Source organism: Carassius auratus, chromosome 17 (assembly GCF_003368295.1).
Source record: "Carassius auratus strain Wakin chromosome 17, ASM336829v1, whole genome shotgun sequence".
In the NCBI taxonomy this organism is placed as follows: domain Eukaryota; kingdom Metazoa; phylum Chordata; class Actinopteri; order Cypriniformes; family Cyprinidae; genus Carassius; species Carassius auratus.
The window spans coordinates 11,445,141-11,469,334 of NC_039259.1; the positions used below are offsets into that span (position 1 = coordinate 11,445,141).

The window sequence follows — 24,194 nt, forward strand, 5'->3', positions numbered from 1 at the left end:
CACCGTGCCTTTGGAAACACTGTCTGTCTGTGCCACACTCTCATTTGTGACACTACGGTACAACGCTTATCCCCAAATGGAAGCTGCCATTTTGTAATAAGTAAAGAGTGCTGGGACTGGCTTGGATGAGTACTGGAGCAATGACTTTGGAGCTCAGGGACAGGTCTAATCAGGCTTCTGACTGAGAGGACTAGCAGTCAGCAGTGATTTTGGGTCTACATCTGCAGCACATTAGCGCCATGCCAACATGAGCTCTCACACAGACAGCCAACTGGGATTTCTGGGTTGCCACACTGAGTAGTTCCTTTGATAACAGACATAAATAAAGTGGTTTTTGGAGAAACTATTACAGACTGTTCTTAATCATCATAAAATGTATATACATGAGGAAAGGGACTTTTTTAATATCCAAATGGTAAATAATTTACAAATCCCGACCGCCTGATCGCGTTATAATTTCGTAAGAATTTGAGCACAATGTTTACACGTGAATGTTTTGTATGTTTGGATATACGCTGAAACAAATAAGATGGAATGGTATGGAAAATTGTTGTTTTTTGATTAAATAATGATTAAATGATAATCGATTTTTAAAGTTTTGGATAAAATGAATGCAGCACCTGACATCGAAGAGAATATAGTGATATTTTTGTCAAATCAAGTGAACGTGTTAAATAAATGGAATGAACAAATGTAATTACATTAAAATCAATTATTTATTCCATCATTAAATTTTATATTAACCAAAAAGTATTTATAAACATCTGTGCATCCCTAAAGTTGATCGTATGTAAAATGCTTATATAAATACATTGTTAACATGCATTTTAAAATATACAATTGTGCTTATGGATATTTTGGAGCCTTTGTACTAAGAGCAGGGTTATTATCATTAACTAAAACTGAAACTATAACCATAAACACATTTTCACTTTAAATAAAATAATAATATATATATATATATATATATATATATATATATATTACATAAAGAAAAAAAAAACCTTTAAAAACTTACATTAAAACTTGGTATATATATATATATATATATATATATATATATATATATATATATATATATATATATATATATATATATATATATATTTTTTTTTTTTTTTTTTAATCTAATTAGAAATATTAACAAACTATAATAGTATATCAGTGATACTAAAATAACAACTAAATGCTTTAAACAATCATTGTTTAATAAGATGTCAATAAGCTGGCGAACTCTGGAAAATTCCGATTTGGAAGATTTTCACTTGTTTCTAAGCTGAATGATAAAAACTAACAAACAACAACAACAACAACAAAGAAAAAAACAACAACCTGTGTGCACTTAATCAGGGGAGTGGTGTACAAATCAGCCAATCGGATTAGAGCATTTAGAGTTTTTGTCAAACAAAAAATAAGTACTTCACTTCATCATTATTTTAAATTGTTTATTCAAAGACCATAGTATAAAATACAGAGTTGATAAATAAGTGAACTACATTTTCATTGTGCAATCAGCATGTAAAAAAAAAAGCAGGTTCAGTTTTTAAACTCTATTTGCAGAGCCACTTCTGCGACAATTCTGCTATGCAACACCACCTTACACATGAAGTGTGAAAACTGAAACCTATTAATATCGATGCCAAAGAGAAAATGCGTCGCTTAGACCTGTTACACATATCTGCAGCATCTAATTATTGATATATTCATCAGAGAGCTGCAGGTAGCGAGGAACCCACTCACGCCAGTTCTTGGCTTGACAATGGTTGACCCTCTTGATAATAGCATAATTATAACCTTGAATTCCAGCTACATGAGTCTGAGTTCATTTAGGGCACACATCAAACATCAGGGAAATGGACCCGCCGAGTCTGTGTGTTTGCATTCCTTCAGCTGTAAACAGCAATTCTGGCCTAGATAAGAAGGCCGAAAGTAATGGAGAGGAAATCCTTTTAGAAATCGTCATGCTCTGTACAGCATCTAGATTAGGATTTCTGCTTATAATCCTAATGAAATTCGGTGCTGGAAATGACTTTCTTAATCAGCTAATACAGCAGCCTTTGCCAGCTTCTTTAGTTGGCCCAACAGCTCATGTTATCTCGCACACCTAGTTTGTTTACAGCTTTCCAAATGTAATCGAGACCACACCAATTGGCTGATAGTAACTGACTTGGCCTTGAAAGGCAAACTCATCTCATGTTATGAACCGCTCAGTAAAACTGGGCTCAGATCTCTGCAAGGTTTGATTTTTTCCCCCAAACTTCGATCCTAACTTTCACAGGTTTTGGAAAGCAACTAAAAGAATGACCTACTTTGAAAACTGCAGGCTGTTCTGCTCTATAGAAGCGGCATGCATTAAAAAAATGATTTCAAATGTCTTCCATTTTCTCTAGCACACCGCAAAGTACACGGAAGTACAGAGGTCAGCCATTTGCTCGAGTCTGAGTTATTAGAGTTGTTTTTCAGAGTGTGGCTTGATGCATTTCAGTAGTCAAAATAATATTTTTCAGTGCAAGTATTGAAGTATAGATGATAAATGCCCTTGAAGTTTCTTTCTTTTCTTTTTTTCCCCCCATGCACAGACATTCACATTGCGGCAGTCTTTTTAAAAACATAACTGATAATAAACCATTCTCTAATTCATAATGTCCAGACGTTAGAGTTTTAATTCCACTGAATAAGAGAAAAACTAATATGTTCACCTTATTCGGTGAACTCAGAATGCAGTCTGTCAGCTTTATGTCAGAATCCCAGTGCATACATTGACACAAAAAGTGTGTTTATCTCTTAAGTGGTGGGATGAGAACAATCCCTTCCATTGTGCTGGCCTGTCTCTGCATTTCCACTCTCATATTTTGCCTCAATCGCTCCAGCTGCCACTGCAGTACAGCCTCTCTCTCCCTCAGCTCATTCAGAGCCGTCGATGCCTGGAGCTTCCCAGCTGTCATTGCCAGGCCGGGTTCTCCGGTGTGGAACCTGTGAGGTGGCTTTGTGGGCTGTGGATCCTGGAGACATGGCAAAAAGCCTCTTGATGTGATTGCAGAGGTGTTAGTAAGACGTAGACCCTCTAAATAGCCTGAAACCTTCCTCTCCACCTCCATTCTCTGACTTTCAGAGAGCCAAGAAGCCCCTTGACGTCGCCCCTAATGAGAACGAGAGCTTGCTAAGACTACTGATTTCAGCAGACTGGAATACTGATCAAACATCAAATGGATACTAATATCAAAAAGAAAGGTATTGTGGTAACCCGGATGAACAAGTACGTGGGAGTAGAAATGTCGGTGTATATCTCTTACATCACTAGGAATGTGTTAAGAATTGATGTGAAGAAATTTCATTCTCAGACACTATGGCAGGCGGTCATGTATTGTAACAGGTTAGATCTACCACATCACACGGACCACCTAATTCTCCACTGAACCAACCACATTGAATATTCATACAATGAAGTGTAATTTCTTCAGGCAAAAAAAATAATTCAATGATGTGATTAACTAGCTTTTAATAATTATTTTAGCACTATTCTCCCTTATTATAAGACATATTAAAACACCTCTCAATCTACTGGAAGAACATTTGAACAGGTAATAAAAGTTCCACATGCACAGAAGAAATGTGGAATTGGTGCCTATGGAAATCCGAAGAAAAGGAATATTTATTATGATGATTATTATTAAAAGGATAGCTACCCAAAACTGAAAATTCTGTCATTAATTACCCTCACCCTCATGTTGTTCCAGACCCATAAGACCTTCGTTCATCTTCAAATTAATAAAATTAAGACATTTTCTGATGAAATCCAAGAGCTTTCTGACCCTCCATAGAAAGCAAGGGAACTACCACGTTCACGGCCCAGAAAGGTACCAAGAACAAGAACCATCATTTTATGAAGTGACAAGAATACATTTTGCAAAACACAAAAAAACAAAAATAACCTTCTGTTCCAAATATGAACAAAGATCTTACAAGTTTGGAACACCATGAGGCTAAGTAATGACTGAATTTCCATTTTTGGGTGAACAATCCTTCTAATTGAATTATGGTCATTAAGGTCATTAACTATTATTAATAAAAATATATACCATATTATTATTATTATTATTAATTACCACAATAATTATAAGTATAATGAACATAGGAAATTAGCATAATAACACATACTCTAAAAAATAATAATAATTAATATTTTCTCCTTTTATGTATTCATATTGTTGTTTTGCCAATATTCTGTGTAAAATAAAACTAACTACTTCAAAATTTAAACTGGAAGGTAACAAGAAATACTTTCTAAACTTCAAGCAGAACAATCCTGACCTTATTATAAGCTGAAGCCTTCCCGTCAGCACTTATGCAGGTAAATCTCACCTGCTGGGCGGTCATTACCTGTGAGGGGAGTGTGAGAGTGGACTGCTCTATTCTTCTGGCCCTCAGTTCTGTCTTCAGCCTTAGTAACATCTTGTCAAGTTGTCTGACTGTTCTCCTGGTCTCGTCGCCGTGGGGACACCTCACCCTAACACTCCGCTCCCCTGGTGGCCAATCGACAGGCTCCTCCTCAGGCGCATCGGCGAGAGAGCTGTCGATCACACTGTCCTGCAGAGACAAAGGCATAAGTGCAACAGGTCTGTCACGAACCCCTTCTGAGACAATTGAGATGCATTGTGCTCAAGTCATGCCAAATCAGCTAGATCTGCAAAAAGAATTACACAGTCTTTGGATTCATTTACTAAAGAGCTATAAGAAGACTTAGTTTGCTTCTGGTTCTCATTTACAGTCAGAACATGCATAATGTGTAGCTTGGTTTTGCCAGGTCTCTCTTTAATGTGCAATCAATCACAATTGAACTTGCTTTTTATTTTTTCTGATGAAAATTAGTGATTCTTAGCTATGCAAAAACAGAAAGACCTGCACTATATGTTGATTTTTCTTTGAAACAAGCTAAATTATGCAACAGTGCTAAGACAGTTTCTACTGAAAATCCCATAGGGATTTTAAAAAGACTCAGTTATATGTCATGTACCAAACCAACATTACAAACTTTGATGTAAAGCAAAAAAGTACAAAACAAAAATACAAAGGTACAATACTGTGTAAATAAAGATACAATACAATGACATGAAGATCTGTGAATGTCATAAATCACATTGAAAACAACAGAGAAATTTCAAGTTATGTTGTATATAGAAACCATCTATTTCAATTGCATCTATTTCATCTATGGCAAATGTGCATATGAATACAATCATTCAATTTGAGACTGTAGGGACACTGACTATATTATGTAATTTGCAGTGCTTCATGGGAGTGGGTGGTCACTGAAGAGCTTTTTTTTGTAGAGCACAAAGAGTCACGAGGAAAAAACTGTTAAACCTCAATTCCTCTACAGAAAAATGTATTGGGATTTTTACCTGCAGAACCAGCTGTTGCATTGTTTTGTTCACTTTCACAAAGTGACCTTTCAAAAGGACCAAAATGATTCATAAAAAGACGTGTGCGTCTACTCCCTCATCTTAACATTTCAGTGAGGTATGTTGTTGTATGGAAAACGAGTCCCGGGTTGTGATTGTTGCGTTCATATAAGAAAGACCAAACTAATTGTAAAAACACAATTTGTGACAAATTTGCTTAGGAATAATACTCCGCGTAAAAGCCCTTTCACACCAAGAATAATATCTATACTGTATTTGAACATTTATTAAAACTTTATAGTTATAGTTATCATAAAAGTTATCCTCTTCTGTGTGGCCTCAAGGAGTTTAGAATAAACTAACAACTCTACATACGAGCAATAATAACAGCAAGCACCACTGACTTCTTTCTTGTTTAAACAGTTGTGCTACAAAATGTCCCAAATGACTCTGTAAAATTGTTTTGGGTAGATGATCCAGTTTGCTCAAAGTCAGACTTTGCACGAGCACCCGTAAAGAAAATCAATTCTTTAAGAACCTGTGCTAATCAACAGCGGCTCAACCAATAGCTGAAGCTTAAGAGCCGCTTCCATCAATCTTGTGTGGACAGTGACAAAACAATCCTGCCCAAATAGCTCTCCATCCACAAAATGTTTGGCTTTCATCAAGGACTATAGATTTCCCATTGATGCAGTGGGCATGCTATTTGATTTCCATTCCCCTTCTTCCTGTTCTTTGGAGCGGGGAACTTTTGTCTGCGTTTCAAAAGTCTAAATTGAATTTCTCACTAAAAGGCTCCAAAAATTGAATTAACGGGGTTTAAAGTATTTCCACAACTCAATTTGATAGAGCTTATTGTAACTATCTGAAACCTCACAATGCCCTTTATTCTGACTGTGCATCTTATATTAACTTCTATCGAGGCTCAACATAAAAGAACCGTAAGAAAAAGTAATCATTTCAATAGTATGATGTGCTGGAAGTGGGAAAACAAAAAGCCTTCCTCCATTTGTCCAACTCAAAGACACCCGTGAGCTCACCGCTCTAACTGAATAGCAGTTAAAACATTCCTTTTTATTTCAAAATGCACACTGCCAGTGAAAAATGAAACCCCTGCCAAGTGCTCAGGACCCACTTCTGCTAGCCGGGGAATTCTTTACAACTTCATTTCAAATTGGAGAGGTGCCAGTGAGAGTGAGGGCTCTTGTCTGCCAGATTCAGAGTCCTGGAGCGCCAGAGCATCACTGTGAGTGACAACTCAAAGCTGGGCAAGGTCACTGCGGGCAGACCGGCAGTCTGGCTCTCAAACAACAGTTGGGTAATATACATATTAGATTTAGCATCATTGGGAACTTTTCAGAGTAAACTAATTCGGTCATGCTGACAATCTCAGTCATTGAACTGGATGAACCGGCCATGCATAAATACCTGAGGCTGAACAGCAATATGACAGCGTGAACAAAAAAAAAAATTTAATAAAGGAGCGTGACTTTGAATCTCAAATTCAGTCCTGCGTGGAACACAGCAGACGTACCATCCAACACCAGAATAAAGGTTCGTGGAGTTTCCAATCCAGATACGCCTCCAGAATTCCATTCAATGCTTGTATCCGCTCCAGTTCCTGAAATAAAAAGTAACAAAAAAAATCTGGATTACACGCGAAGAAGCTCTGTTGTTTTTAAAACAATAAAACCCCCAGTGGCCCTGCAGTGCAAAAACAGTTTTGTGCACCCTTGGCAGCCGCTTTGATCTGTACTCGTGGGCAATTTTTCCCTGTAGGAGCTCAGCTAATACCTCACATCTCTGCGGTTAGACAGAAGCACTCCAGGGACTTAGGCTGATGACTCTTCTCAGCACCCCACACAGGCTGAAGGGCAATGGGGAGGGAGAGAGATCCCTGAGCTGCCCACCGGAACTTACACGGCTTGAGAAGAGTGATCTATTAGCCTGTGTCTGAACACATCCCACACTGTATACCTCACATAGTAAAGTCTGACAGGCCAAGGACTGGAGAAAGCTGAAGAATACCTGGAGAAAGCTATTAGTTAAGAAGCAGGACACCCCGGACCCTGATGTATGCGATTTATAATCTGCAATCTTTCATCATCATGGATGCTGAGCTCTGCTGCAGGGTGGTTTTGAGCCAATTACCTGAGCCATACATGATTAATTACTGTGAAGTTACAGACAAAAATGATGTCATGACAACACAGATTGGCTGATGAAACCATAAGAATGTGCACAGCCCCAAACCCTTCACTAGCGACTACAATGAGCAATGAGCCCTTCAAGAGAACTGGACATTGGTTATGTATCTAATATAATAGAGCAAAGTCATTAAGTTGCCAAATGATGTGTTAGTTGGCCAATTTCATGCCCGCTCCATGTGTTACTATTCATGAGTGTAAGAATAAAATGGCATGAGCTTTAATCAACTACACAATCCATCCATTCTCATAACCATCCATTCCCATTGATCAATAAAATGCAGATTCAACATGTCGTCTTATTTTTTTATTATATATATTATTAATAGACATATAATTATAAACTTTGCATTTAACAATTTTAATTCATAAAAATACACAACCATTCAAAGGTTTGGGGTTGGTAAAACCAATAATATAATGAAATATTATTACATTTTAAAATTACATTCACTGTACATTTTTTTAAATACTAAAGAACAGCATTTATTTGAAAATGCATTTATTTGAATCATATATTTTTTAAATATATTATTATTTATAAATGTTAGAATTCGATTGTCATTTCAGATCAATTTAATACGTCCTTGGTGTGTTTATGTAGCAAATAACTTTAAAACATAGCATGAATGGGTTTACTAGATTAGAAGTAGCTTTTACTGCATTTTACTTTTTTAAATAAACATTTTGAGAGTGCCGACTACAATGACTGTTCCAAAAAATTTCTTTGATAGGAAAAAAGAATACAGGACCAGGATCTAAAAAGCACTCATCTATTTTTCACTATCTTTCTTACACTTTCTCTATATACCACTTGTTCTTTTTCACACTTATTTTATACACTTTTAAACAACCTATCTAGCAAAAACAGCCCCTTCATTAGATCTCAGGAGGGAGACTTTTTCCCAGAGATAAAATACTCTTACAAACCCTCTAAAGAGCTGGGGAAAGAGGACGGGAACAGGAGAGCGTGGGCCTTTTGACTTTAAAGATCAGTATCCAAACTCTTCAAACAAGCAGTATTTCCCACCTTATTAATCTGTCACACCAAAGCACGGGGCGGCAGGTACATAGAGGTGGATGCATCATTACAACCTTCTCCAGAATAAGCCAGGGAATGAAACACATTGACAGCTGCATGCAATCATTCGCCGATTCAAATGAGCTTGTTACCTTGCTTACGGCAGTTATTATCAAACGCTGATCACCACAAGCTCTGATGACGGATAGAAGTACTTACCATACACCAAAGGAATACAAATGCAACAAGAAATCTCTGGAGAGAATCTAAATTAGTAAAGGCGTCACTTGTCATGTAATAACAATTATCAGGGGCTGAACTCAGTGTTTGCACAGTGTTTAATGCACAAATCCTGAGACCTACATGATCTCATGCCAATATTTCATTAAAATGTTCAAGCATTTTCATGTCACCTTGTCAAGAGCAGTTGACGTTGTGTTGCTGTGATGGGAACCAGTGATGTGAGGCTGACAGACAGCAGAGGGGCTGATATTGGAGATAACCTAGAGAAAGAAAACACAGGATGTTGCTACATTTCTGCATTTACATCTGAATCTGCTGTTTTCATCATTATTTTAGATTCTATTTTTAGTGACTTGCCCTATGGGTATATTTAGACTTCTCCTCCTGGGCTGAGAGTAAGCTCTTCCACTGGAGCCTCAGTTTCCCATATTGCCACTGCAGTGCATGTAGTACCTGGTCCTTCTTCACTGTGGTATCTGCTCCTGGTCCATGTGCCGCTACGTCAAGCTGTGTTAGACCCTGAGCGATCTTAAATGTTCACAAATGTGACAAGAAAAATCATTACAGTGGCCATCAAGCATCATTCTAATACTGAAACAACATCTAGAGGGAAATAGTACAAACCCAACAATACAAAAGTAAAGATAAAGAAATCCTGCAGTAGATTAAGGTTTTATGATCTATCCCCTGGGGAGGCATGAACCCCAAGCTGGTTCCAGGGGAGACTTTCATTTTGCTTTGTTAAACCCATAAAACAGGAATTGCTACTTTTGGCTGTTGCCTTGAACTAATAATGATGTCTTGATCTTTTTTTTGTAATTAACAGCTTAACATATGATTCATTTACCTATTTAGGGGGAAAAAATGTAATTGTTCAGATGGTAATCATAGCAGTAAGATTCTTATGCTCACAAAGTCTACATTTATTTGATCAAAAATACAGAAAAACTTTATTTTACTTTGTAAAATACTATTATAGTTTAAGGTTTGTTTTCTACTTTAATATATAGGCTAATTTATTCCTGTAATGGCAAAGCTGAATTTTCAGCAGTGTCGAACGATCCTTCAGAAATCATTATTATCATTATTAATATACTGAATATGTGCTCAAGAAACACTGATGCATTTTTTCAGGTTTCCCTACTGAAAATAAAGTTCAAAACAGGATCATTTATTTGAAATGTCTTCGTCACTTTTGATCATTTTAATTCATCCTTTCTAAAAAATGCAATACTCTGTCCTATTAAAAATATATCAATGTGTGGATTAAATAACAGATTCTGTATTATTCAGTCTACTTCAGAGTTTGCTACTCTTTGTTATAACGGGGCCATTAAGGATTTTATTCATGCAAATGATACATATATTAGTATTGTTAGAGTTAATAAAATCCTTATTAACACTAATGATACTAATACATACAAAAACGAGAAGGGACACATTTCTTTAATGACAAAAATATATATATAAGATGAACAAAAGAGAAGTGTAACCAGAAACTTAAGTCAGTCGTGCATGCCAAACTCAACCACACAATGATTGCCAGGGTGTTGCTATGTCATTGCTGTGGTGTTCGGTGGCGTTTATAGTGTATTTGCTCCAAACAAAAGAGCCCACCTTTAAGTCTCTAATATTCTGGTTCTTATATGACTTGGGTCAATCCTTTAAAGTAAGCCTATGGGTATTTTTTCCACTCTTTTATCATAAACCAATCGCAAATTCGAAATTAGAATGCTTCAAACTTAATAGCATACTTTTAGTCAACACAAACCACTTGGCATATTACCCATGCCTGTAGAACAAACAGCGTAGGATGAGTTACATGCTAATCTAATGTATATTAGGTATGAGTAACAGTGATGCTTGTCTTAGCAAGCACCACTACTGAAACAGAAACAGACGCTTTGAACGCCTCCATTAGATTAAAGTTTAAGGATTTAACCAATTAGACTTTCAAAAAGAGTGAAATAGCGTTAAAATTGATCCTAACAGCAAACAGGATTTTATTTATGTGTCTTACTCATGATTGCTTTTTTATTAGAAAGTCAATTAGATTAGTCAGCCAAGGGCAAACCGAACAAGTAACAGTTTAGTATCTTGTGTAATGTTCTTGAGAGGCTGCTGATAGTTTTTTTTTATTTATTTAAAAATAAGAATAAGTAGTAGAAAGTCAATGTTCTGACCATTTGCACAATTGTGTATAAAATAAAGTTATCCTGCTCTCTGCTGGCCTTACATAAAATAACACTTGACATCAATAGGGAAAAGAAAGTAATAAAATGACTAATCTGTTCCTTGCTTGGATAACCAAAACTCAAGGTCTCACCAATGGTTCAGATGAGAGAGTGTCTAACTGATGAATCTTCTCAGCCAGCAGGAAGTCCAGTAGATTCCCTGATGACAACACCCATCCGAATGCCAAGAGCAGATCTCGGCTCCCCACTTCTTCTATGTGACTTGGGGGCCAGGGCCCCACCACCCAAGGGGGGCCATAGCCACAGTGACTCAGAGCACTCCTCACAAACAGCAGCTGCACATCTGCAAGCACAGCACTGTGGGTTGTAAAAACAATAGTGCATTACACATGGACTGCAGTTGTTTGCAATGATCAATTTACCAAAACCTTGGTCTTTAGAGTCACGGCACGCACAATCCAGAGCAAAAACTCTCTGCAGAAGCCCACTTAACAAACTCCACATGTCCACTGCCTGAAAAACATATATTGAGCACACTAAGCAGGGATAATCAAGCTAATGATGACTTATCTATCAAATTATCCTAAATCACATTAGAGAGGGAGAGAGGGAGGGAGAAGTGGTATCATTATAGTACTAAGGTATAATGATCAACTTACCGCATCTTTTCTGTTGAATTTAGCTCTCCTGAATGCCTCAGCCGTCGGTATCGACTCGACGCTTAATGCAGATAGTAACTTACAGAGAGAAGAAATAACTTCCTTCACTTTAACACTCTTTTCGCGCGACATTTTACAAGTATCGTTAGTATGTTTACGTCAATAGTTGTTAGGCAACAGACACTTCCTAGTTGAGTCATTCAGGATTATTGTTGATTTGGCGCGCTACATGATTGACGTAAATCCTGACCAATAGGAATTGTAGACAGCCCACCTTGATACGTCATACTGCATGGAGTTCATTTTACTTTAATGTTGTATATTTATCTATGTTATGTTGTGGTAATATATTCAAAATGAAAAAAAAAAAAAAACATTCACAAACCTCATATTTTGTCAATAGGTAACGTTTATGATAACCGAGTAATGAACTGAAAAATGAAAATGCAATAGTAATTATGATAGGTCATTTACTGCTGGGGGGTAAAGTCAGATTAATTACTAATTAATCCAGTAATTAAAGATCCAGAAAGGAAGATTGTGTGGTTTCACTTTGTAAAGAACTTTACTGCCACCTACTGTTTACGACTCGTCGCTCACCCATAAATAAAGACATATTTCGCTTACATTTCCCAATACCAATAACATTTGTTAACATCAATACAATATAAATTCATTTTAGTTTCAACATCAACTAATAAATTTTTTAGATTAAAAGTTGTATCCGTTAACATTAACCAACGCACTCTGAACTAACATGAACATGAACACATTCCACTAAAATTAACAAAGGTTGGGCCTAATAAATGCTGTAAAAATATTGGTAATTCTTAGTGCATGTTAGTTCATGAATTAACTAATGTTAACAAAAGAGATCTTATTGTAAATTGTTACCACACATTCAAAGCAATGGTAATGATAATAATGAATGGTAATATAACTTGAGCAGAGGACAAACTAGTTTATTGTTTTCTTCTGAAACACAGTAAACAAAAACATGTAGAGGGATCAAAAACAATAAAACATGCATAAAATTGTAAATATAACATTTAAATCACATGTACAAAATTGTTAACAAGAAACTAATTCAGACAACTTTTTAGTACAGTATTAGTTATGGTGCCTTTATTCGGCCACAGTACATTTAACTTACTTTATGGAGTCATGCTACAAAGTGTTAAATTGCTCTCATTGTGCAACTTGTTTTAAATACCACACATACAATGTAATGTGTTAACAATACACTAAGTGATGAAACTGTACTATTAACTGCAAATTAGATTATGTCCAAACAAATTTATTACAAAAAGTATGCCATTTAAAAAAGGCATTTAATTAAAAATGTAAATCTTGCAAATATTATTCAACTTCAGATTTAACTTTTAAAGTAGCCTCCTAATAGAGACATACTAAAACATAGCACCACCAATTGAAACAATTATAAGCCCATGTCACAAACTTAATAAATCATTCCAATTTTGTAGTTGCTTCATTGTCACTGGCTTGTATTTACTGTTACAATCTAAAATGTTATTAATCTCCCTGAAAAGTTTTGTTAATAAATAAAAAATGTAATATGTCCTTCAAGTGGTAACTTCAGTGGTTATTCAAGTCGAAAATATAATTTTTAATGAATTTATCGAAAGTTATGCTAAATTATTTAATATTATAGTGGTGTTCATATTAATTCTTCATAGTTATTTTTAAGCACAGGTTACATTAGGTAAAAATAGTTCTTTAAAGTAACAATGGCAATTTTTTTTAACAGTGTAAGTAATGAGTATCATCCAATCTGTCTTTCTGCACAACCCTTACATTATGATTGTATATCACCGCTTGTACGAAGGCTAACAAAATGCATCAAGTGTGTGCTTTTCAAATCTATTCAAATAGTGTTAAAGCTCAAGAAAATGGATTTAGCTTTTTTGGCTTCATTCCATATAAATAAACCTAATAAAAAATTAATAAAAATATTGCACAGACTTCTAATAGTTAAAATGCTGGTGTTTGAACAATAAAAAAATGCACCAACTTCAGAATATTTAAAGGAATTGCATTAGCTCTCCCCTTCACCTTCCTCCTCTTCTTGTTTGATAACGGGGTTTCCTAAAAATGAAAATTATTAGGAATAATCAAAGGAAATTTTTGCACCCATGTTTTTCTTTTCTTTTTTTTATGTTTAACTAACATATGCTACTTACCATCTAGCTTTTTAAGCTTGGGAAGCCTCTTAGTAGCTTCCTCTATCCAGTTACCATCTGCAGAATACTTTTCTTCTAATGGGTTCCCCACAAAGACGAGGTCCACCAATGCTGGAAGATCTGCCAGCTTCTGAAACTCCCCTAAAGAAACAAACAATTCTCATAAAATGCTCATTCTTGATGTACCATGACTAAGCTGCTACTGGTCTCTCAGTAACCTAGCTTCCATGCTCACCCCACTCCTTGACCAAATTGTTAGACATATACAAGACTTTGAGTTTCTTCATGACGTGAATTCCCTTCAGTTTTTCTATGAGGTTATAAGAGATCCACAGCTCTTCCAGAGTATCACCTACTGCTTCCTGTGGGGGACAGAAGAGGAGTCAGAGGGAAGCAGATGTCCACTTCTTTACGATATCATTAATGTTCTGCTTCTTTACTTACAAGTCCATTAAGGTTTTTGATGCTATTCCGCCCCAAGGACAATATCTTAAGGTTCTCTAGGAGAAATAATTTAAATAAACTGTCCAGCAATCATGACAAATGCACTTGACAGAAATGCATTTAAAGAGTGTACTTACTTAGACCATTCAAGTTTGCAATTTTTTCAATACAGTTCGTAGACAAGGATAATCTCCTAGGCAGGTCGAAACATACAATGAAAGTATATTAGAAAATTATTAAATCTGACAAATACTGACATTTGTTTCTAAGAAAATATATAAACACTTTATTTTAAGGTGTCCTTGTTACATGTACTTACTATTATAATAGCAATACATTATGCACAATTACATGCAAGTAACCCTAAATCAAGCTCTAATCTCTAACCATAAAGTAGTAAGTACATGTAGTTAATTAATATTACTCAGCACTTTAAATGTATAATTACACACTGGAACAAGGACACCTTAAATTAAAGTGTAACCGAAAATGAACTAAAAATTGGATCTGTGTATTTAGACTCACTCGCAGTTGACAAGATTAGAGAGAGTCGCGTCCATTTTTTCGATGGGAGGTATCTGACCATAAAGCTTTACTGCTGTGGCCTCGCTCGCTTTTTCCCCCGTTTTCTCCTCCTTAGATAACAAAATGAAATCAATTTTGATAATCTGACTGACAGAGAGCAGAACTTACATGTTTACTAGTAATGTTTAATGAGTTAAAAGTTTTAGAAAAGTTCATTTACAAACTTAATTAACAACAAATGTTTTACCCATTTCACCAGGGCCTCTTTAATAGTTGTCGCTTTTGCCTGAAAATACACATAATACACTCGTGATGACTAACAGAAAGGTAAGATGATACTTTTGTGTATAATATTTGTAATAACATTTATTTTTCTCTAACGTTATATCTATATGAATATGCTACTGTACGTTAGTAAAATCACCCGCTTCAACTTTCAATAATAACAGTTGCTAAGCTCGCTATCCTTTTGACATTACGTTGACTTCTTCTGTAGCATATATGTATCCCGTTTAATACTTAATAAACCAAAACCTCTGTAAATTTAAAACCTAATTTGCTAATCTAACAGCTAGCGAGGTGGCTAAATGTTTATCTGCAGCAAACCGTCAGACACAAGTTCGGTAAAACTGGCAAGATATTCACAGATTCGACTTTTCCGGATCAATAACTCGCGAGCAAAACGTTTTTGGTACACGAATTATGCCTCTTTTTACTCGTAGTGATGTAGTAAACGAGCTACAAGCGAGTTTGCCTGAAAACAAGCTTTCCTCCGCTCTGTACAAAATACGTTGATCTCAATGCGCTGGCGTCTGAGAAACAAGTCCTAAGGGACCGTCTGCAAAGTGCGAAATGCGAAAAAGGTTACTAATAAAATACTCAATAACTTCACAGTAACACACTGTAGTGTCACCAAATTCAGTTCACACATCACTGCTCTCCTGCTGCTTATACTACAATGTTGGTTTTAAAAATAGTTGCTTTTGCACAATTTTAAGATTTTTTTTATTATGAAAACGTCAATAACGTTACTCTAACACACTGTACTTTCACCAAATTCAGTTCACACATCTCTCCTACTGGTTATACTACAACACTTATATTGAAAATAGTTGCTTTTGCATCATTTTTATGATTTTTTTATTATGAAAAACAGTTAATAACTTTACTGTAACACACTGTACTTCCACCAAATTCAGTTCAAACACCACTGCTCTCCTGCTGGTTATACTACAACACTCATTTTGAAAGTAATTGCTTTTGCAAATTTTTTATGATTTTTTTTATTATGAAAAATAATTAATTACTTCACTCTTATTGAACATAATAGTTAATAACTTTACTGTAACACACCGTACTTCCACCAAATTCAGTTCACACATCACTGCTCTACTGCTGTTTATACTACAACTTTGATTTTAAAAGGAATTGCTTTGGCAGATTTTTGATGATTTTTTTTTAAATTATGAACAATAGTTAATAAATGTACTGTAACACACTGTACTTCCACCAAATTCAGTTCACACATAACGGTTCTCCTACTGGTTATGCTACAACTTTAATTTTGAAAGTAATTGCGTTGGCACATTTTTTATGATTTTTTTAATGGAAAATAGTTAATAAAGTCACCATTATTGAACATAATAGTTAATAACTTTACTGTAACCCACTGTATTTCAACCAAATTCAGTTCACACATCACTGCTCTCCTGCTGGTTTTACAACAACTTTAATTTTGCAAAAAATTCCTTTAACAAATTTTTTTATGAATGCTAATTAAGGAAAAATTGTTAATAACTTTACTGTAACACACTGTACTTTCACCAAATTCAGTTCACACATCACTGCTCTCCTGCTGATTTTACTACAACTTTCATATTGAAAATAATTGCTTTGGCACATTTTTTATAATTTCTTTTTGAAAAATAGTCAATAACTTTACTGTAACACACTGTACTTTCATCAAAATCAGATCACACAGCACTGCTCTCCTGCTGGTTATACTACAACTTTCATTTTGAAAGTAATTGCTTTGGCACATTTGTTATGATTTGTTATTTTGAAAAAAGTTCAATAGTTTGATGAAAGTACAGTGTGTTACAGTAAAGGTAACTATTAAACAAAATAAAAATTCTAATAAATGTGCCAAAGCAATTACATTCAAAATTAAAGTTGTAGTATAACCAGCAGGAGAGCAGTGATGTGTGAACTGAGTTTGATGAATGTACAGTGCATTACAGTAAAGTTATTAACTATTTTTAATAATTAAGAAAATCATAAAAAAAATTTGTCAAAGCAATAATTTTCAATTTGAGTGTTGTAGTATAACCAGCAGGAGAGCAGTGATGTGTGATCTGATTTTGATGAATGTACAGTGTGTTACAGTAAAGTTATCTACCTTTTTCTTAATAAAAAGTAATAACAAATGTGCCAAAGCAATTACTTTCAAAATGAAAGTTGTAGTATAAACAGCCGGCGAGCAGTGGTGTGTGAACTGAATTTGATGAATATACAGTGTGTTACATTACAGTTATTAACTATTATGTCCAATAATGGTGAATTTATTAACTATTTTTTAAAATAAAAAATCATAACAAATGTGCCAAAGCAATTACATTGAAAATGAAAGTTGTAGTATAACCACCAGGAGAGCAGTGATGTGTGAACTGAATTTGGTGGAAGTACAGTGTGTTACAGTAAAGTTATTAACTATTTTTTAAAATAAAAAATCATAACAAATGTGCCAAAGCAATTACATTGAAAATGAAAGTTGTAGTATAACCAGCAGTAGAGCAGTGATGTGTGAGATAAATTTGGTGGAAGTACAGTCTGTTACAGTAAAGTTATTAACTATTATGTTCAATAACGGTGACGTTAACTATTTTTCATAATAAAAAAAATCCAAAAAAATATGCAAAAGCAAATAATTTCAAAATGAGTGTTGTAGTATAACCAGCAAACAGCAGTGATGTGTGATCTGATTTTGATGAATGTACAGTGTGTTACATTAAAGTTATTAACTATTATGTCCAATAATGGTGAATTCATTAACTATTTTTCATATTTCACAATTTGGTGGAAGTAAAGTGTGTTACAGTAAAGTTATTAACTATTTTTCATAATAAGAAATCCTAAAAAATGTTCAAAAGCAATTAATTTCAAAATGAAAGTTGTAGTATAACCAGCAGGAGAGCAGTGATGTGTGAACTGAATTTGTTGAAAGTACAGTGTGTTACAGTAAAGTTATTAAATTTTTTTCCTTAATTAGTATTCATAAAAAACATTTGTTAAAGGAATTATTTGCAAAATTAAAGTTGTTGTAAAACCAGCAGGAGAGCAGTGATGTGTGAACTGAATTTGGATGAAATACAGTGGGTTACAGTAAAGTTATTAACTATTATGTTCAATAATGGTGACTTTATTTTCCATAATAAAAATCATAAAAAATGTGCCAACGCAATTACTTTCAAAATTAAAGTTGTAGCATAACCAGTAGGAGAACCGTTATGTGTGAACTGAATTTGGTGGAAGTACAGTGTGTTACAGTACATTTATTAACTATTGTTCATAATTAAAAAAAATCATCAAAAATCTGCCAAAGCAATTCCTTTTAAAATCAAAGTTGTGGTATAAACAGCAGTAGAGCAGTGATGTGTGAACTGAATTTGGTGGAAGTACGGTGTGTTACAGTAAAGTTATTAACTATTATGTTCAATAACAGTGAAGTAATTAATTATTTTTCATAATAAAAAATCATTAAAAATTTGCAAAAGCAATTACTTTCAAAATGAGTGTTGTAGTATAACCAGCAGGAGAGCAGTGATGTTTGAACTGAATTTGGTGAAAGTACAGTGTGTTAGAGTAATGTTATTGATGTTTTCATAATAAAAAAAATCGTAAAATTGTGCAAAAGCAACTATTTTTAAAACCAACATTGTAGTATAAGCAGCAGGAGAGCAGTGATGTGTGAACTGAATTTGGTGACACTACAGTGTGTTACTGTGAAGTTATTGAGTATTTTATTAGTAACCTTTTTCGCATTTCGCACTTTGCAGACGGTCCCTTAGGACTTGTCTCTCAGACGCCAGCGCATTGAGATCAACGTATTTTGTACAGAGCGGAGGAAAGCTTGTTTTCAGGCAAACTGGCTTGTAGCTCGTTTACTACATCACTACGAGTAAAAATAGGCATAATTCGTGTACCAAAAACGTTTCTCTCGCGAGTTATTGATCCGGAAAAGTCGAATCTGTGAATATCTTGCCAGTTTTACCGAACTTCAGACACAAGTGAAGAACACTGATGCAGCTTCTTTTCCAGCCAGAGTAATGACCTCGTTTTGTTATAAAACAAAAATAATGTATTTCCTTATTTTGAACAATGCATTTAACCCAGTAACATAACATAATAATGTGTATTTAAAGCAGAAATACGATGGGAACTCACCATGTTGTTCTTTACGGTTGCTATGGAACTGCCCCGCCGCAAAGCGCGTGCGCAAAGTGATGCTTCTGAGTGGCACGAGCCGCGTATCCGCGTGACAACACAAACATCATGCTGATAGCACAGGGAAAGAAAATAGGCGAATACAAAGAGAACAGTGAGAGCGACAGACAGACAAGATAGATAGATAGATAGATAGATAGATAGATAGATAGATAGATAGATAGATAGATAGATAGATAGATAGATAGACACAATAGCTGAATTTAATGTTACTATTCCACTTAAATTAAATATCACACAATGTTATATCACATTATTAATTTTTATATTTTTATGGTTTGCTTTGTTATAGTTGTCGACTTTTGAAGGATACGAAAGTCTCTTGAACAAAGCCATATCTCACAATGCTATTTTCACTTTTTATAAGATACAGGCCTGTATATTTTATTGTATAGTCATTCCGTATTATTTTAAACTTCCATTTTAATACTTGATAATGCTAATGTATATGCACTGGTTCAGATCATGGTGTGATTCCGCAGTCAGACCACTGGGTGGGAGTGATGTAACAATGATTAAGTCAAACTGCCCTCGATTTAGTATGTGCGTGTGCGTGTGTGTACCTTCATAACCACATTTTATGGACAAATTTGTACCCAGAATTGAGCTAAACCTGACAAAGCCTACAGAAGTCTCCCTTGGGGCACATCCTCATTTGTAAAACTGGTATAAAAATAAACAAAGTTTTTGTTTTATTTTATTTTTTATTGTAAAAATGCAAAAAAAAAAAAAAAAATCTGTAAGTGTAAAGTATAGGTGTATGGTTGGTGTAGTGCGATAGAATATACAGTTTATACAGTATGAAAACCATTACGCCTATGGAATGTCCCCATTTAGATAGCTAAGTAAACGTGTGTATGTGTGTGTGTGTGTGTGTGTGTGTGTATTCTTATAGATTTAATAACAGTTCAATATGGAACCCATTTCGGCCAGAAAAAAAAAAAAATGAATCATAGTTTAGTAAATTGTAATATAAAACCTTTACAAACAAACAAACAATTACTTCACTAACCATAGTATAACCATGGTTTCTTTAGTAAAGCTGCGGTTATACTAAAACATGGTTACTACACTTTTATTATAATAAAATGGTTAACTGACCTAATGGCCAAAAATCATAATGATAAAAAAGTCAAAATTATGAGATAATTGTTACAAAAATGCAACCTTAATGTTATTTTCTCATACTTTCAGCCTTTATCTCACAACTGTGTCATCTGCTAACTGTTACTTTTTGTCTTATAATTATGACTTTGTGTTCCATAGACTTTTTATGTCATAATTATAACTTTTTATGTCGTGCAGTAATTTATGATTTTCAAAGCATTGATGTGGTAGATTATGTGGTAGAAACAGATTTCCATTGAGCAAAGAAGTCTATAACACTGGCCTGCCAGGCTCTAAAACTCTAAAACTCTTTAACTAGTTGTTTTGTTTTATGTTAAAACAATAGTATTCTGCATCAATAAGTAAATGTACAATTGCTATGATGATCACAAAACAAGCCAAGAGTTACAACAAAATATTAAGAGTAAAACACAAATGCAAATATGCATGTGTGTAAAAGTATAATAAATGCTACAAAAATGTTAGCTATAAACTGCAAACAAGAATTCAGTGTCCAGTAGGCTACAATATGTTCAGAGTGGAAAACACTGAACATCAGATTTTCGAGCCTGCATGTTAGACTGGACGTTTATTAAAAATGTAATATGTATTAATCTGAACTACCCTTGGAGTGTCTTACATTTGCATAATAGTGGACTTTTTATTATTCTTTTCTAATACAATCCCACACGACCGGTCGCTTTAAATTGCTTTGACTGCAGTCTCATTAATGAAACGACTATTTGTCACATTTGTACGGAGAAAATCAGTCGCATTACGCTGGCAAAACCATGAATAATGAGATCCAAGAAATTGTATTCAGTGCCGAGGAGCACTTGTATCGTGTTGATCTGACACACGCATGCGCAGTGCAGCCCAGTGACAGCCGAGCAGCCTCCTCAAGAGCCCACCAGCGACAATTCAGACAGCAGCAGTCAGTCTCCCCAGTTCCTGTTTCCGCCACGACTCGCCTAGCATCCCTTTCGTTAAAACATACGCGCTGTGGAGATACAAGTACGCCAGTGCCAAATCAAGGTAAGTGTGTCGCCGTTACATACGACCGCGTTATGTTAAGGAAAACGACGTTTTTCTCACCTGCGAGTTCGCTCCATCCCGGCCTGTTGCTAGCTTCCTCGACCGCTGAACGACAAAAAATAACGGTCAGCTTTGCAGCTCGAGCGTATTGTGTTTTCGCGCCGTGATACCGAAGTATGCTCTGGTCAGACAGTTATTCTGTGGGTATCACGATCACGGCACACTGGATAATGTCTTTATGTACTAGAAAGAGATGAAAACGATTGCGAATGAGAATAGCAGTGCCAAACATAGGAAGACTACTTTCAGTGAATCCACACCATACAGCGCAAAACGAAACTGTTTAACAAATACACCAGACGAGATTAATAATAAATGGGTTGTATCAGGAAATAAATAATGCCCGGAATGTGAGTCAGATATTTAGCGGGAATAACAACAGCAGTAGCGTGTCCATGTTTATGTGGGTAGAAAGAGAAAGGCAAGTTAACATCAAGTCGCTGCAGAAATCAGAGTGTTTACTTTTAGACCCCTGTGAAGAAGGCAGCGAGTTACTGAACACTGCGAAATGATGTTTAAAGAAGCAAGTTCACCCGAAACAAAATTCAGTTCACTTCATTTTGTTGTTTTAAGCCTGTATGAATGTAGTTTCCATCAAATGACTGAATGGGGATTGAAAATGTCAAGCCTGTGAACTGTAATAAATGTGTCAAAAAAGTAGTCTGCATATCTCGTACGCTATTTTCAAAGTGTTTTTGTGCTTAAAGATGTCAATTTTGTAAGGAACAAAATGGAATTTGAGTGGTTATTTACAAAATCTTGACACCCACCTTGATCACTGTGAAAAAAGAAATGATTTGTATATCAGAAATATGTTTGAGTCATATCTTTTCAATGAATCAGTTGAACCAAAGATAACAAATATGTTCCTCTTAAAAAAGCAATTGTATGACTTGAGAATATTTGGAATACAGTGCAATAAATCAAGTAGATTATTTTTATGGAGGTTTTACACACCCTTTTTTCACCCTTCATTGTAATTACATGTAAATATGCACCTGCCAGAATCCTTAAAGTTTGCCTCTCTGGTTTGGAATAGCTATTTAATTTTGTGGTGAACTATCCTTTTAAAAATGATGACGTGTTGGCGCCAGTAGCCTTGTGGGCAGTTCGCTAACTTATAGCTATGTTACGCTTCGGATGTCCCAAGAGTCCCAGGCTTGCAAACTTTTCCTCTCCTGCAAAAAATAAATAAAATATGAAGGCAATAAACCTTAATGCAACAATACAAGTCATTATTATGATGATGACTGTTTTTCTTAATGCAGTTCAAGTCTTAATCATACAAGTATTTCCACTATTCTAACTGTCAAAGGTTATGTTTCTCAACTGCACTGGGATCAGTTTGATTTCTTATTAGCTAAAGTGAGCTGCCTAACTAGAAGGCATATATGTGGAAATCACAGCACAGGCATTATTTGTCTCCGCCAGTGCTTTTCCTTACTTAATCCACTCCTATCACACCCATTAGACACACTTCAGGATGGACACCATTAATTATCATCTTATGACTATTTGGCTTCACTCTTTCAAGTCTACTATGTGGTTTTATCTCCCGTCATGTCATCTGCTGTTTTAATCGATGCACTGGAAACATTTCCCACTCTTAAGAGCCTTGTAAAATCAATGTCTTCTACAGATGTACGGTCATAATGCCCAGTCCCTGCTCTTCCAAGCATACACCGATAACGAGCTTTCATAGTCAAGTGTGTTATCACATCTACTTGGACTTGTGTGCATTGTCTCAACATTCATACATCTTTAATAATACTCGCTTGACTTGGAATTAATTAAGTATGCCGTGATAATTGATACCTCCAGAAGCTTAGGTTTCTGGATAGAAATGATGAGATGTTATTCCTCTGAAGTCGGATGGTCATTATCAAAATAAACGGAATCTGTCCTGGGTCAGTTGATTCGCATTGCGTTTGGCCTTAGAGCAGCAATGTGAACTAATACAACAATATGAACATTTTATTTCACACATCTGTAAATACTGTATATTAACATATGCTATAAATGGTAGGTTTCAGACTAGCACTTTCCAATTGTACAGTACACTGGAGAATATGTTTGGCAAGTAACCTGTAAAGTGGCTAACAAATATTGACTGAATCAGCCTGACTATATTATATGAAACCAAGAAAATTCATTTTCATGGGTCAGGTAAAAGTCACTCCTTCACGTTTCACATTTTACAGTGTAGTCAGACAAACTGAGAGAATGAATTCAACACTCCCCTGCTATGTTTACTTGCCAGGGTCCTTAGAGCAGTCTTAGCCAATGGCAGTGCCTGTAACTTCCCTAAGGGGCGGTTCATTTAGCTAGAGGCCTTTTTTAGGGAATCACTCTAAAACAAATCCACAAAAATGTTTTGTCAGGTAATATAAAATGTAGTAACATCTAAATTAATTTAACTTGACAGAATCAAATGCATTATGTAACAATATAAAGGTCTGCACTAAGTTTCACCAACTTAAGTCATTTTTTAAGGGTTAGATTAGGTACAAACAGCTAAGGTGGCAATTACTGTATGCTTCCTTTTTCAGTGCAGTATCAAATTTCATGCTGGTCTCTGAATAGATACCAGTT

General features: G+C 35.2%; 3 protein-coding genes across 10 annotated transcripts in view; 1 reads left to right on the forward strand and 2 right to left on the reverse strand.

Moving 5' to 3' along the window:
- Positions 1–1,431: 1,431 nt before the first annotated feature.
- On the reverse strand, positions 1,432–12,551 carry tedc1 (tubulin epsilon and delta complex 1). Of its 2 annotated transcripts, none has more exons than XM_026285818.1 (8): positions 11,728–12,551; positions 11,497–11,581; positions 11,200–11,411; positions 9,231–9,401; positions 9,044–9,133; positions 6,937–7,023; positions 4,381–4,587; positions 1,432–3,140 (listed from the first exon to the last, which is right to left on the reverse strand). In XM_026285818.1, exons 1-8 carry the CDS (start codon positions 11,857–11,859, stop codon positions 2,778–2,780), a joined length of 1,347 nt encoding a protein of 448 aa, XP_026141603.1. In that variant the 5' UTR covers positions 11,860–12,551; the 3' UTR covers positions 1,432–2,777. The 2 variants fall into 2 exon arrangements, with proteins under 2 accessions (XP_026141603.1, XP_026141602.1); XM_026285817.1 differs by having other exon boundaries at positions 11,491–11,581.
- A 122-nt stretch (positions 12,552–12,673) lies between these two features.
- Positions 12,674–19,443, reverse strand: LOC113117267 (dynein light chain 1, axonemal). Of its 4 annotated transcripts, none has more exons than XM_026285819.1 (8): positions 19,341–19,443; positions 15,145–15,183; positions 14,898–15,007; positions 14,510–14,565; positions 14,373–14,428; positions 14,164–14,290; positions 13,929–14,069; positions 12,674–13,833 (listed from the first exon to the last, which is right to left on the reverse strand). In XM_026285819.1, the coding sequence occupies exons 1-8, from the start codon at positions 19,341–19,343 to the stop codon at positions 13,784–13,786; spliced, it is 582 nt and encodes a 193-aa protein (XP_026141604.1). In that variant the 5' UTR covers positions 19,344–19,443; the 3' UTR covers positions 12,674–13,783. The 4 variants fall into 4 exon arrangements, with proteins under 4 accessions (XP_026141604.1, XP_026141606.1, XP_026141605.1 ...); XM_026285821.1 differs by lacking the exon at positions 19,341–19,443 and adding an exon at positions 15,322–15,649; XM_026285820.1 differs by lacking the exon at positions 19,341–19,443 and adding an exon at positions 15,308–15,649.
- Positions 15,207–24,194, forward strand: part of LOC113117265 (alpha-(1,6)-fucosyltransferase-like) — an 86,989-nt gene continuing 78,001 nt past the window's right edge. For 3 of the 4 annotated variants that reach the window (XM_026285813.1, XM_026285812.1, XM_026285816.1), the window contains exon 1: positions 21,328–21,542. The gene's annotated coding sequence lies outside the window, so the exon portion shown is untranslated. Of the gene's footprint in view, positions 15,225–21,327; positions 21,543–24,194 lie in introns of those variants that run through there. The other variant, XM_026285815.1, reaches the window with a different exon arrangement.